We start from the raw sequence: 14234 nt of genomic DNA, 5'->3' as shown, positions 1-14234 counted from the left end.
CTTATATTTACTTTGTTGAACTTGTGTGGACAGCTGTTTGCCTCCACCACTGTGCATGAAGCAGACTAATTCTGATTTTGTGCATCTCTACTATTTTATTTATTTATTTAGTTTTTCAAATGCAAACATAATCATTGGTATGGGGGGGAGGGGGACTCAAAATAACTTCATAGAATCAATATAGCGCTCCTAGTTTGATATTTGGCACATGATTACTGTTATTATTCTCTGTGGTTACAAATGGGACCTGCGTAACTTTCCCTATCACGTCTGTATTGATTCGTCAAACAGCAATAGATGTAATGAGTTGCCTGTCACAATATAAGAGTGAACCCTCCTTCTCCGTAAGACTTCTAATTGAATATGCTGTGACTCAAGTGGTTCTCTGGAATAACATAATAACAGTGTAGATTAATTAACTATCACGCGCTTCAAACAGAAGTAATTAGGAGGTATGCACCTCGCTGTCCTTCTATCCACAGTCCCCTCTGTTACATTCACTCTATTGCTCTCTCTATCATAAACCTTTTTGTGAAGACTGATCCCCGTGAAATCCTTTGTGAAATTAGCACAGCCCAAATGACCAGGGATTGTCAGACCAAGTTAGCACACAGAATGGCATAATTAATAGAGACATTGCAAGTGGCGAGAAAACACTGAAAAGATGCGAAAAAAAGAAAAACCCAAACAACAAATTACATTTCTGTGCTCATAAGTATTCTTGTCTCGACACTGCCATTCACCTTGTTTTAGGGTCTCGGTTTATTGGTGTATGTACTCTGTCATTACCAGTGAAATGAGATTGTATGATGGAAATTGGTGGCAGCCGGTTGTTATATTTAGGTGGCTAATGATGCGAGCGAGTGCGGGAGGGAACAGAAGTAAACAACTAATTTACATGGCGAGGCACAATAGTCCTAGCTCTTTCTCCGGCTCCAACTCAGAAAAGTGTTTTTTTTGTGTGTGTGTGCACTTGTGTGCATGTGCGTGTTTGTTTGGTGGCGAGAGAGGGAACAGAGGCCTTTGTGCATGATACATTTTGAATGCCACACAAACACCTTCTAGTGCTGCGAACGGCCGTATCGCGACCCTTATTTTCTAATGACTGCACTACTATAGGTAATGAGTGAGACATGCTGCCAGAAAGAGACCTGTATTAGAAGCACCGTCATGTTTTATGGCTCTGCAGGTCTGCAAGATATACACGTTGTGGGTATAAAAGATGGAATAGGCCATTTGATGGAAACTGCATGCCTTTATGAAAGGAACTCCACTCCTCCTCTTCCTCCTCAATAAGAGATTTCATTACAAAGAAGAAACATCAAACTCTATCATCTTATTACTTTATCACAAGCATCTCTTCTCTGATATTAACAAATGAGATTTTTTTTTCTTAAAGCATGAATGCATAGTAAAATATATGACATTAGATAAGTGACTATAATGGAAAAACTTGGTTATCTAGATTCTAAGATGAAACTTGTATATTTCGGGAAAAAAGCCCAGAATCAAATAGAAATCTCCTTTATTCATCCTTCTCCCAGCACAGACATTTTAGGCATAGATTGGTATCAGTAACACTTTACAAGTATGATTGCAAACTGTGTTGTCGGAGTCGTGCTGTGTTAATCCTATTATTAGTGTATTTCAGAGGGAGAGATTTGCTGTTTGAGCCTTGTGTAAAGACATATCTAATTAACATCTTCTTCATATTTGGTCTTTCCTCTGTGGGGGGATCATGTTTTATCTCTGTAAACTTTAATGAAATGTGCTGTGGTATATTTACATGTACTGTATATAAACGGTTTATTTCAACAGACTGATCAGAAAGGGACTTGGACAACATTTAGGCGAAATGTATTACTCAGTAGTAGTAGTAGTAGTAGCAAGTAATAAACACAGCCGTTTCCAATGTAGTGTTTAGAAAATGATTGCACTGCAGTCATATACTGTTTGTTAGAAATGGGTTATTAGCATGGGTTAAAGTGGGATTTGGCAGGTAGCTGTGAACCCTGTTCTCTGGTGTAACAATGCAGCAAGGGAAAAAAAATCACTTAGAAATAAGACACATAAATTGCAGCATGAGCTCCAGGACGTTTATTTTCTTTGCATACAGGTTGTGACCAGCTGACCCGTGCTGCTGTTGCTCCTTTAGGTTTTATTGCACTTTGTAAATTAGATAGTTTAACAAGATTTAAATTAATGTCTGCTACTCTTGATATAATCTAACATTTACCAAGAACACCAGAGCCCTGTACCGGTCCTTTATTGCAGTTTTCATCAGAATACTGCAAAATAACCAGTTTAGCCTGCACGAAAGTGTATTTTGATGCAACAAAACTGTTGTACATTTTGTTTTTGTTTTTCACTATATGAAAAAAATACATAAATTCAGCAACAGATCATCAATAAATCCTGTAGCTATTGTAAAAAATCTCTAAATTTAGAACTTTACCTAACCTTTAGATTTTTAGTGTTTCAGATTTCACTGAGCAGTCCTTACCTCTGAAAATAATCTCACAGCTTCTTCTACGGTCCTCTCTTTTTAACACATTTCTCTGTCTCTGAAAATGAATTATCACACATTAACATTTTTCCTTCCCTTCTGGTCTTCTGTAGTGTTAGCCAGGCAACTTTATTGATATCTGGAGCATGAATACGTCACAGTGATTACAAGAAAAAAGGATGTGTTGAAGATATAAGTTGACTGTGGGATGACATTATTTTCTTAGTACTGAACATGCATCTTCATTTCATCAGCTGTGAGCAATTCCAAGTTGCAACACAGAGGTAAATAACTTTCTTGATAGTTTTCTTTAGGAAACTGCCTATCAGATTAGACTACTAATTAACTGGATTTCCCATTCTGGATTGTTCTGTTCCACTTTAACAGCTGTTTAGAAGCAATAAAACTGCAGCCTTAAATTCTCTCATACCTTACCTGGTGGAGCTGTCTGTGTGTGTCCAGCACAGTCAGATATTGATTTAACCTGACAGCTGCTTTTCTTTTTTTTTTCGTTGAAAGAAATGGTCTGAAAAATGCATGCTGAGCAGACGTCAAGTGTCCCACCACACATTCCAACCAGGCAGCGTCCTTGGTTAATTCCATTAGTAAATGACCTCTTATTGTTTGCTACATATCAGAAAGGACAACATTAGATGTCCCATACAAATTACATACAATTTACCACAGTTCATCTGTGATCATGACTATTCTGACAAATATAGACTAGAACTATATATACTTTGTATACAAAAACCGCTCCCATAAAGTAAAACTGTACTGTAACTGTGTTACAAAGTCTGAGAATCCTACTGAGAAACATAATGAATGAATCCGAAGATGTGGCCTTTGGTCTCTTTTTCCAGACCTTTTCCTCCAGAGGAACTTCTAAAGGCCTTTTACTCACCAAGTCCATTGCAAAAAAGTGGCGCTAAATTCTGGATTTTTTGGATATGAACTTGCATTTTTGTGGAAAATTCATCTGCCAAAACCACACTGTGAAGAAAAGTTGAAATTTAGTGATGACAAGCTGGACCTGGTGTTTCTGCACAGAAAAAAGAAGAAATGGAGATTCTGGGTTCATCCAATTCTCAAGACAAGCAAGCAGCACGGAGAATTTCATGGTTTGATCCAGGATTTCAAGCTCTATCATGGCCGCTTTCGTACATATTTCAGGATCTCAGTTGGGCAGTCTGAGCTTTTGTTGTTAGAGTTGGGACCACATTTGAGGCAGAAAAACAATGTCAGAGAGTCAATTAAGCCAGAGCAGCATATATCTGTGTCTGAGGTAAAATAGTATTATTTTACTATTTGTATATCCAGTACCTGTTCGCATTTTGAGCTGCAAGCACACTTGTTCCCAAATACAGTGGTCTGATTGGTCAGAGCTGTTTATTCGCATCTGAAAATTCAAGCTTGGTTAAAAGAAAAACGAATGCAGCAAATTCTTCTATGGAGATTACGCGGTTGGTGTGAACAGCTGTATTAAGAAAAATAATTTTAACTCACAAAATATTCAAACAGATTTTACATGTCATGTGTGTTAAGTCATCAGGATGGCCTGCATTTTGTCAACAGGAGCATAAATTAACTTTAATTTTTGTCATCTCTGCCCACAAATCCGTATCTGCTTCCAAGAACATACTCTCAGATACCTGTTTATGTACTCATCTGAGGAACCGTGAAGATGCTAATTAAACAGATGACTGCTTCAATTATGACAAAAATAGGACAGAAGCATTAGTTACTGTGGCAGCTGAAAACATCCAGGACTGCAAATTTCCACCCTTATAGTTCCCAAATTATCAGACCGTGTGCCCACCAACAGGTATCGGAACAAGATGTATTATGCGTTTCCTAGGGGCAATATGTAGATTTAGTTTTTAAACTTAGCCAAACTAATGATAGCAAATTGATAGCAATGATATAAATGAAACAAACGAAACCACAATTCATTCATGCTCCTTCAGGTACCTCCTGACAGTCTATCCTGTGGTGTTGAGAGGCTGATTGCTCTCCCTAGGGTGCTCTTAATCCAGACTCAATCCGTCTATCATTTAGCTACCACCTATCTGTTCTTCTGTCATTCAGAACTACACCACGCTTCCTTTAACTGTCAATCAATAAATGAATCCAGGCCCCTCAGGGTTATTTGCATGTTAACTTGGTGTTATGGATCCCCTGGGGCAAAGCAAATGCAAATGATGAATGATTGATGGAGGATGAGTGAATATTTGCAATTGGAATATTATGCATGGGGTAATGTGAGTGCAAATATTTCTAAGAATATTTGACAGGGACCTTGTTCACTGCTGTGAAGTAGTTTAAGTTTACTGGAGGGTTTTGTGCATTACTTTTTGGAAGTGCAAACACTAACAGCAGTCTCGCTTTGTCTTATTGTCGGCAATGATGCAACTCTAAAGCGGTGAGGTAGACTTTTCAGACTACATTGTAGTCCCCCCCCCCCCCCGAGTTGTTACACTCATTATTCAAAAGTAAAGCACAGTGTTTGGTTACTTGGATAACCTCGATTCTCTGAAAACCAAGTGTGGTATCTCACTATGGGAGATGTAGCCTACTCCCAGATTGCATGCTCTGAAGCCTGTGCCTCCCTGACCCAGGCAGATCAACACATCACACCTAATCTAAAGGGTCTGCATGTTTTTAAGAGCTCACACTAAATACTGAATGTGCTAGTAAGTGTGCAGTCACATCAAGGCAATAAAACCTAACATATGTGTGTAGGGATGCCCAACTAGTAGCTGCACAGGTGTCCCCCCCCCACAGACACACCCCTGGAAAGGGTCCCTGAGGTAGCCATTCCTCTAGTACAATGTGCATGCAGGTGTACAGGAGGCTGCAGCCCATGGCACTCAAATGCCATCACAGTAGCCTCTACCACCCAGTGTGATAACCACTGGCGTGACATAGGCTTTCCTCTATGAGAGGTAGCCCAGGACACAAAGAGCTGGTTGCTTTTCCTAAACCCCTTAGTTCTGTCTAGATAAATGCATAATGATCAGACAGGACAAAGTGAGTTAAGCCACCTCTGGCTCTCAGCAGCAAATGGTGGAGGAAAAGCTGATAGGTCCTGGGCCAGCTATTGGTAGACTCCCTAACTTTAGGCATGAAGGCAAGGATGCAGAGCCAACTTATATAATTATTATAAGGTGGGGGAAACTGCAGACAGGAACAGGACATAGATAACTCATTCATAGCATGCAAATCACTCATCGTTTTTGCTGATGCCAAAGCCAGCAATAGGACAGGTGGGACCTTTGGCCATGGGTGCATCCTTAATCCTTAATGACGTACCTTTGTTTCTTAACGAAAAGGACAAGAGGACATTTTGCATTTTTGCGTAATGCGAACAGATCTGTCCGAACCTCTCCCACAGCTGGTGCACTATTTCTGAATTGTGTCTAAACTCCTGGTAGAGTTGTTCCCCTCTGGAGAGCAGATCTGCCATAGTGTTCAACACACTGGGAATGTGCGTCGTGCGTAATGACGGGAGACGTTTGCTGCTCCACGTAATCAGGCTGTGAGTCAGTCTGTGCAAAGTCACAGAGCGAGTGCCTCATGACGGTTTATATACAGCACTGCTGTTATGTCTGTTTTAACTAAGACATGACAACTTTTCAGAAGTGGCAAAAAACACTTCAACATTGGAAAAACTGCTGCCAGCTCCAGGTAGTTTTTAGCGAGGTGCCATTTATGGTGGACCCCTCGAAAACATACCCCCATCCTGTTAATGAAGCATCCATTGTCAGTTTTCCTCATAGTAACGGTACTCAAAGGGGCACCAGCAGTAAACAGTTTGGGGTCCCTCCAGTGACCGAGAGCCAGTAGACATTCAAGGAGAAATTTTGGCCATACGACTGAGATGACGTCTCACATTCAGCTGCAGCGAGGACAGCCCCTGGGGAGATGACAGAAATCACTGAAACCATCAGCCCCATTAAACGCAAGCAAGCTGTTAATGAGACCAGCTTTCTGTTGCAAAACAGAGCGTTTGATATTTGTAGGCTATGCCCTGGAACGCAAACCTAAAGAATTTCCTGTGCTGGATAAATGCGAATGTGGAAATGAGTGTCCTGTAGATCTATCGATGTGAATAGATTGAAACAACACGTTTTGTGTCAACATTCTGAATTTGTATTTTCTGAGGTGAGAATTGAGGGAGTGTTAATTTCAGAATGGGACCAAATGATCCCCCCCTTTTCGGAATTTGGAAATGTCTGGAATAAAAGCCTAGATTGATTTCCTTTTCTGGTCCAATTTGTACCACTCCTCAGCTTAAGAGAGAGGAGATTTTGCTCTCTAAAGCCTTTTTCAAGATTTAAGATTCAAAGTGTTTATTGTCATGTGTCACAAGAGAAAAAGGCATTTCTCTGTGCAATGAAATTCTTTCTTTGCTGTCCACCCACAGATGCCGATTAATATATACAATAGAAATAGAACATATTAATAGAAATAATATAAATAAATAAATGAAGACAGAAAAAAGGCTTGCCCTGTAGCCATTGAACCCACCATGCCATTGTAAATGGTTGGTTTTATTGCGAGCTGTAGCCTGTAGCCCCTGGCAACAGTTGTTAACACTCATGAATAGACTGCGCATGCTTGCCATTCCTCCACCCTGGCAGCTAATTGGCCCTGGGGACGGAAGTTCAGAAATCAAGGTCCAGTCACACTGCGCTCTTGGCTTTATGTCTGGCTTCATAAAAAAATAAAACAAGTCCGTACATACCCGCAATGCTACCAAAGGCACAGGATGTATCTGGATGCCGCCAAGCTAGTTTTGTAACACGCAGATAGCAGTAACGCGACAGCTGCTATTATTTCCTCAATGAAAATGCATAGCTACAGCATAATAGATGTTCCTGAAAACTAGAAAAACCCACGTTCTTGAACAACCTTAACGACTGCGTCAATGAACAGATTAAATTAATTATCCTGGTTCAGGATCGCTGAGGAGCTCTTGTGATCTTTACAGGGAAGAAAGCGAGAATGCCTAGTGTGGGGGCCAGGGGCTCTTATAAAGGGGGTTGGGGGGCCCCTTGTCCTTGAAGTGATTGGTCTGTCTTGGACAGGCGTGGTGGTAGTGGTGCTTCCGTGATTGGTCACACCAGAGGACGCTTCCCATAGTGAAATACCGAAGGAGGTTTGAAAGAGAACATTTAAATGAGGTATTGATTGTACACTTTTCTAAAGACAGATGAGGAAGCTTATTTTTACTCAGCTTTGCCCTTTATCTGGAAGCCACAATGTAATCCTGCTCCCACCTCCTTCACAAATCTCAAAGGAGCAGTCTCTGCTTAGTTTTAAACTCTTTGGAAAGAACATTCCGCAGCCAGCGATCAATAGCCTCCCCGGCAGGGCGTGGAGGTGGTGACATCAATTACCACTTGGATCAAGTTGATAAAGTAGTGTCCTTTTGGAAATGGCATTTAGCCTCCTTGTCTTTGTGTACAGGAAATAAGGCTGTCTACATTAAAATAAGGGATCTTTGGACTGAACCGTCCTGATGTGCAGCCTGAGCAGATACCTGTGATACCTCTGAACCAGTCAGATATAGTTTATTTTTTTCTTTCTTCTGATGTGTCATGATGATATAAAGGATTTTAATAGAAATGCTGAGGTGATGTATGGTTAATTAATCCTTAATTTACTCCTGTAAGCAAACAAATCACAGCAGTATAAATCAAAAATTGGTCTACTTTAGACATGGGCATTCATGCAGTGACTGTTGAAATATGGATAATGCCATCAGAGTGCCTTGAAAGTTTTACATATTGAAGTAATCCTCAAATTTTAATGAATCAGAGTTTAATAATATTTCAATCAAAATATAATCGTGGTGTTGTTATTTTGCCATCACCATATATCACACCTGATTAAGCCATGCCCATATAGGGCTTATCACCAACATTACCTTTTCTCTGTGTCAACAAATAACTAAAAGCTGTTTTTTATTCAAGAATATTTGGTTGCTTAGAGGCTTAATTAAAGCACAAAGCTATAGCTTCAGGGACTTTAATTACAACAGAAATATGGAGTAAATTAATAGAAGTTTGATGTAAAACATTGGAGGGATTTAGTTTGATAGAAGAGCAATAGACGCGAACAGAAGTGTTGAAATAACCAAATATTTGGCTTGCAGATTTAGCAGGAATAAACATTTATTGTTTAATTTCAGCTTTTGCTACATATTACATTTCCTCTGAATTGCCATCCTGAAACACTGCAACTCCAGTTTATTTTGCATTGTACGCTGGTTCATTTTCACACGTTTTTTTTTTCTTTTCTTTTTTCCCCCTCTGCTTTTGATGGATATTTCTATATTCTGAAAAGGCTACATCTGGCAGGTGTTAGAGCCTTAAGTGTTCCCAGCCTTCACTTCTTGTGGGTAGAGAGCCTGCGGGTCATAGGGGATTGCACAAAGGGAGCTGACAGCAAATACGACCCCTTTTAAAAAGTAGAAATGGGATTGATTCCTGCACTCTTGTTGCTTAGCAACTGCAAAGCCTCGTTGAGAGAGAATATTGACCTCTTGTTGATAAAGTCCAATTACATTTTTTTCCCCCTCCACTCTGTATATCCAGAGATTTTACAATGTCATATTCTCTTCCCCCCTTGTGTGTACACTGTATTTCCCATTCAATATCATGGAGCAATATTATGCTATGATTGTTGCCTTTTGGTGCCGCTTTGTGACTAAGAAGGTCTTTGAATGAGATAACACGTCTTACATAGCATGAATTTGGTTAACAAGGGCACTCAATGTGACTAACTGGTGTTTGTTGCTAATTCAGTCAATTAACATGTTTCCAGACCTCCTGCTTGCTAAATGGCCCCAGAGCTGCCACAGACAAATTTCTATCACCCCGATAAATGTAATTCAGCCACAGCCGAAACCATTTAGCATGTTCCAGCATGCCCTAAAATGAAAATTGATTTCTAAATTTCATTAACATTTTTCCCTCCTCTCATTCTGTGCACTCTCTGTAAGAGTATCCAGGCTTAGCCAGCTGCGTGCTCTAATTGCAAATTATCAAGTGCTAATCGATTTGTCCTTTCTGTGGATGTGGGTGAGAATGAGCTTTGCAGTAATCGGTTCTTTTATCGTAAGAGTTTGAGACAGTTTGTTTTGACTGTACCTGTGGTGAAAGATCATGCACCTGTTGGGTTTCAAGCTTACTGTAAACCCCTGTGAGGTCTTTAGTGAAGCGATGCCGTGCTGGAGATATTTGAGAGATATTTTGTGTCGCTGATGAGCTTTACTCTTCTCTCTTTACTCTTCCTCAGAACACGTCTGCTCCATCATCGCCTCCATGCTGAGAAATCTCAAGTCCCAGCAGAGAAGCAGGCTCCTCAGCAAGTTCACGGAGAACGACTGTGAGAAGGTTTGTATCATCGTCATCTTGCTGGTTTCTTCATTATTCTTCTTGCCTTGCCCCCCTTTTTGTTTTGCATCTCATGTTTTTGAGTGCTTCATCAGACTTTTGTTGTCTTCATTACCAGTTGTGTTTTTCATTCAGAGCAGGTGTGCTGTGTTTCATAAATTTAAATGCCTTAAAAATATATTTTCTAAAATTGCTTTGTACTCTGTGCAATAGAAATGCACTGATCAATATTAGGAGTAGATAAAGGTCCAGTCCTGACTCAAAGTGCTGGACTGGGTATCGGTGAGAGCAGGCTGTGAATACTACTACAGCATGACTGAGCTTAAGTAACCTTACAGCAAGGGTTATTTTACACTTTGTCATATGTTTGCAACAGGTTTTTACCCAAATACTAGAATGAAACTTACAGGCAACGAAGCTTTCCATGTTGGATTCTCTTTCTGTCATTTATCCACACTTGCTAATAACTGATCTTATATAATGTTTACCCCTGGATGAGAGCAGCATGCAGTGACTCTACTCTAAGCTGAAATGAGACTAGTGAAAAAATATCGGATGAAAAGCATAATCACATTTTTTTAATCTTTTATTTTCTTTATCCTGGTACTGTTTTCATTTATTAATTTACTAAATGTATATTCTTGGGGGTATTTTTTATTTATTTATTTTATTTGGTTCCGAATTTTGTGACATAATCTTTGGGTCCTGAAACTGGGAAAAGTTGATCAGTATGTCCCTTTTGGACACTGGTCGGTGCGTATTTCTCTGTGCTCGATGATGTAGTGCAGCGGTCCCCAACCTTTTTTGCGCCACGGACCGGTTTGATGTCAGGCAATATTTTCACGGACCGGCCATTAAGGTGTCGCGGATAAATACAACAAAATAAAATTATATGACCAAGACAAAAACTGTGGTATTTTGTAAATATAATAATGAACGCGAATTCACTGTGTAATTGTGTAACTGTATTAGCAGCAGCATCCTGAAATCCGCCAACAACATTGAGAGTAACATCCTCCTCTCTGCCCCTTAATGCTCTCTGGTCGTTATGGTAACGTGTAAATATTTCATTCAAAATAAGACACACAACTACAACACGGGGAAATACCCAGGGAAACCGAGTTAACGATAAAATCTCTGAAAACCATAAATTTCACACCCGAGCCTCCACTCTCGTGGCCCAGTACCAAAACAACGGTCCATGACCCGAGGGTTGGGGCCTGCTGGTGTAGTGGTTTACATATTGTCTTTACACACAGAAGATGCTTGGTTCAGGACTGGGAGGAGATACAAACCCAGCCTCATGGGGCCACAAGTTAGTGTACTCCTCATGCCGGCTAATTTTTGTTCAAACTAGTCTTTAGTTTAAGTTAATGTGAGCTGCATCAACAAAACTTAAGCCCAGTCTTAACTTTGAGCGGTCTTTGCAATGCAAAATGTTTTACAGCAACTATAGAGGATCAAAAGAAAAGAAAAGGCAAGTTCAGTGACATCTCATTTATAAAAGTATTAAAGTTGTGTGGTCAAAAAAAAAAAAAAAAAAACACTGCCTGCCTAACTGTTTAACTTCATGACAAGAATGTTGAACGTGTATAAATAAATGTATAAATTCTAATCATAGATAGACTTCCTACAAACCTAAGAAAGATGTTTCTTTCAAAAACCAAACAAAAAAATAAATCTGTTTTGAAACTGGTAGAAATACTACAGCTTAAAATGTTAGCATACATGGAAACGAATAAAGCAAAAGTGATTAAAGGTGAAAGCCTGAATATTCAGCGTATCCACAATTTGGCTTTGCCACAGCTCTTGTTTTCATAACATACTCACATTACGAGGCCATTCAGCTTCCACACACTTAGGGAACACCTTTACCTGAATCAGTCTGCAGTAGTTCTATTTTTTCCAGAAACCAGTTCTCAGACGTTAGAAGGGAGGTTAAATACACCAAGGTCATCGAGTCACTCTGTACCTGTGTATACCGTCTCCCTTATGTTGCAGAATGTGAGAAAGTAGTTTTGATGTCAAACCTGACAGCTCGACATGCTGCACACTCTCCCACCACCCACCTCAACTCCCACGATCCTACTCACATGTGCCCAAATGTGTCATATTCAGCCTGTGGCACAAGGCCATTTTAATAGGATGCATGGCTTTTTTTGAAAATGCCCGTGATGCAAATCAAATGTCGATAGCTTTCTCACTACTGAGGCAACCTAGAGTCTCAATTCAATCAGCTTTTAAGGTTTGTATCCAGCGTCTGGCGATATGTTAAGGCAATAAGGGAAGCTTGTGTTTTCTTCTCTTTGTTTGCCACTTCATAGGTTCCTCCCTGCAAAAGATCTGTAGCCAAATGAATGAGGGGATGATCAGTGACATACTAACATATAAAAAGAAATATGAAATTGGAAATGTATTTTTCTTATTTTACTTCAGTTTAAGAAGGTGGAATTTGTTTGTCCCAGTTAGAATTTTTCCATATATGCTCGCAGAGCTTCATGGTGCTCTTGCTCTGCTTTGTACTGTCCTCTTTATGTTGCTTTTTTCCACTTTGCATCTCTCACTTTTTTTCTCCTTCGCTCTATTTCATTCTCTCTCCAGGTTGATCGACTGATGGAGTTGCATTTTAAGTACCTCGAGGCTGTTCAACAGGCTGACAAAAGGATTGAAGGAGAGAAACATGTAAGCATCTCTCCTTTTATTCCTTTTTCCCCATCCCTCCCTCTTACCATCTCAGTCTGTCAATGAGGCTTTTTGATTTGATGATGAATTTACATTATGCATTCATGTTTCCAGTATTTCATTATTGATCACAAACAAAAGCCACCAATGAGTCACTGAGACATTATTGGGAGTAAAATTGCTATACGGGCGTTTTTCCTTTTTGGGTTGGTTTGATCTTTTTGATTTGTTTGTTTTGTAGGACAAGACAAATTCCAAAAAAAGCTCTGTAAAATATAACTAAGAACAGAATGCAATGATTTCCAAATCCCATTAACCTATGTCTTAGTCACAATGGATTAAAAAAAACATATTGGATGTTAAAACAGAAGAAATGTACCATTTCAGGCGAAACTAGAGTTATTTTTAATTTGATGGCATCAACATGGGTTAAGGTCATCCCCTCTTCTTCTAACAACAGTCTGTAAATGTCTGGGAACTGAGGAGAACCGCTGCTAGACTTTTGAGAGTGTTGTTTTCCCGTTCTTGTCTGATAGAGGATTCTATCGTAAAAGCTGCAGTATGCAGTTTTGCGTTGCCTTGCTGAAATATGCAAGGCCCTCCCTGAAAAAGACAAAGTCTGGATGGGAGCTTACGTTGCTGTAAAACTTGAATAGATCTTTCACCACTGATGGTACATTTCCAGCTGTGCAAGCTGCCTGTTCCATAAGAACTAATGTACCTCCATACCATCCGAGGTGCAGACCTTGGCATTGAGGACTGATGACATATTGGATGATCCTTCTCCTCTTTAGGCTGGAGGACACCCTGTCCATGTTTTCTAAACAGAAATGTAAATTCATCTGACCACAGAACAGAGAAGATGGCAACATTTCAGGATCTTGTTCAAATATGGCTTGTTCTTTGCATGATTAAGCTTTGTCCTGCGTTTGTGGACGGCACAGTGAATAGTCTGTACTGAATGCACCCAGAGAAGTTGCCCAGAACTTACCGTTCCTGCATTCCCTTTCCAGGCCTGGAAGAGTTTGTGTGTGTGTGTATTAAAGGCTATAGATAGAGAAACCTTTGGGACCATTTACTCAAGATTTATGGCCCTTTTTATAAGTGATGAACAGCCTAATTTAGTTTAATGTTTTATAAAAGTCCGTCCATCTATTCCTTCATTTTCTTAACCACTTGTCCAATTCAGGGTCATGCTGGTGCTGGAGTCTATCTCAGCTGTCATATGGCACGAGGCGGGGTACCCCCCTGGACAGGTGGCCTATTCAGAGTGTCAGAAAATGGGAAGAGGGAAATGTATTGTCAGTAAGAGCTCATTTATCAGGTGGTTTATCTGTAGTGTTGTGTCGACACTCTTTTAAAGGACACGTACAGAAGCATTGTCAGGTTGAATACATTTAGAGAGAGAGGAAGAGAAGGAAGTTAAGAGACAGGTTTGTGAGTTACTTGAGCAGTCTGCAGCAGGTCATCGCAACAACACAAGATAAACTCTGAGTTGGAATTGTCCACGGACTGGGGGAAAAAAATGTGGACTGCAGCGCAATATCAGACAGACATGGTTTTGTATTGTCCACCAGCTAAATCACACTGCAATATAGATGTTCAGATTTCAGCTGCATTTCGTGTTTGAAAGGAGTGGTCTT

The 14234-nt window shown here is 40.0% G+C and overlaps 1 protein-coding gene across 1 annotated transcript in view; it reads left to right on the top strand.

The window, feature by feature from the left end:
- Window positions 1-14234, top strand: part of ctnnbl1 (catenin, beta like 1) — a 61512-nt gene that overhangs the window by 24423 nt on the left and 22855 nt on the right. Inside the window, exons 12-13 of the mRNA XM_031728275.2 lie at window positions 9812-9909; window positions 12511-12591. Coding sequence (XP_031584135.1) covers window positions 9812-9909; window positions 12511-12591 — 179 coding nt within the window. The remainder of the gene's footprint in view (window positions 1-9811; window positions 9910-12510; window positions 12592-14234) is intronic.

The sequence above is a fragment of the Oreochromis aureus genome, linkage group 20, assembly GCF_013358895.1.
Source record: "Oreochromis aureus strain Israel breed Guangdong linkage group 20, ZZ_aureus, whole genome shotgun sequence".
Lineage (NCBI taxonomy): Eukaryota > Metazoa > Chordata > Actinopteri > Cichliformes > Cichlidae > Oreochromis > Oreochromis aureus.
Note: the sequence above shows the minus strand (reverse complement) of the source record. Positions and strands in the feature narration are given on the sequence as shown.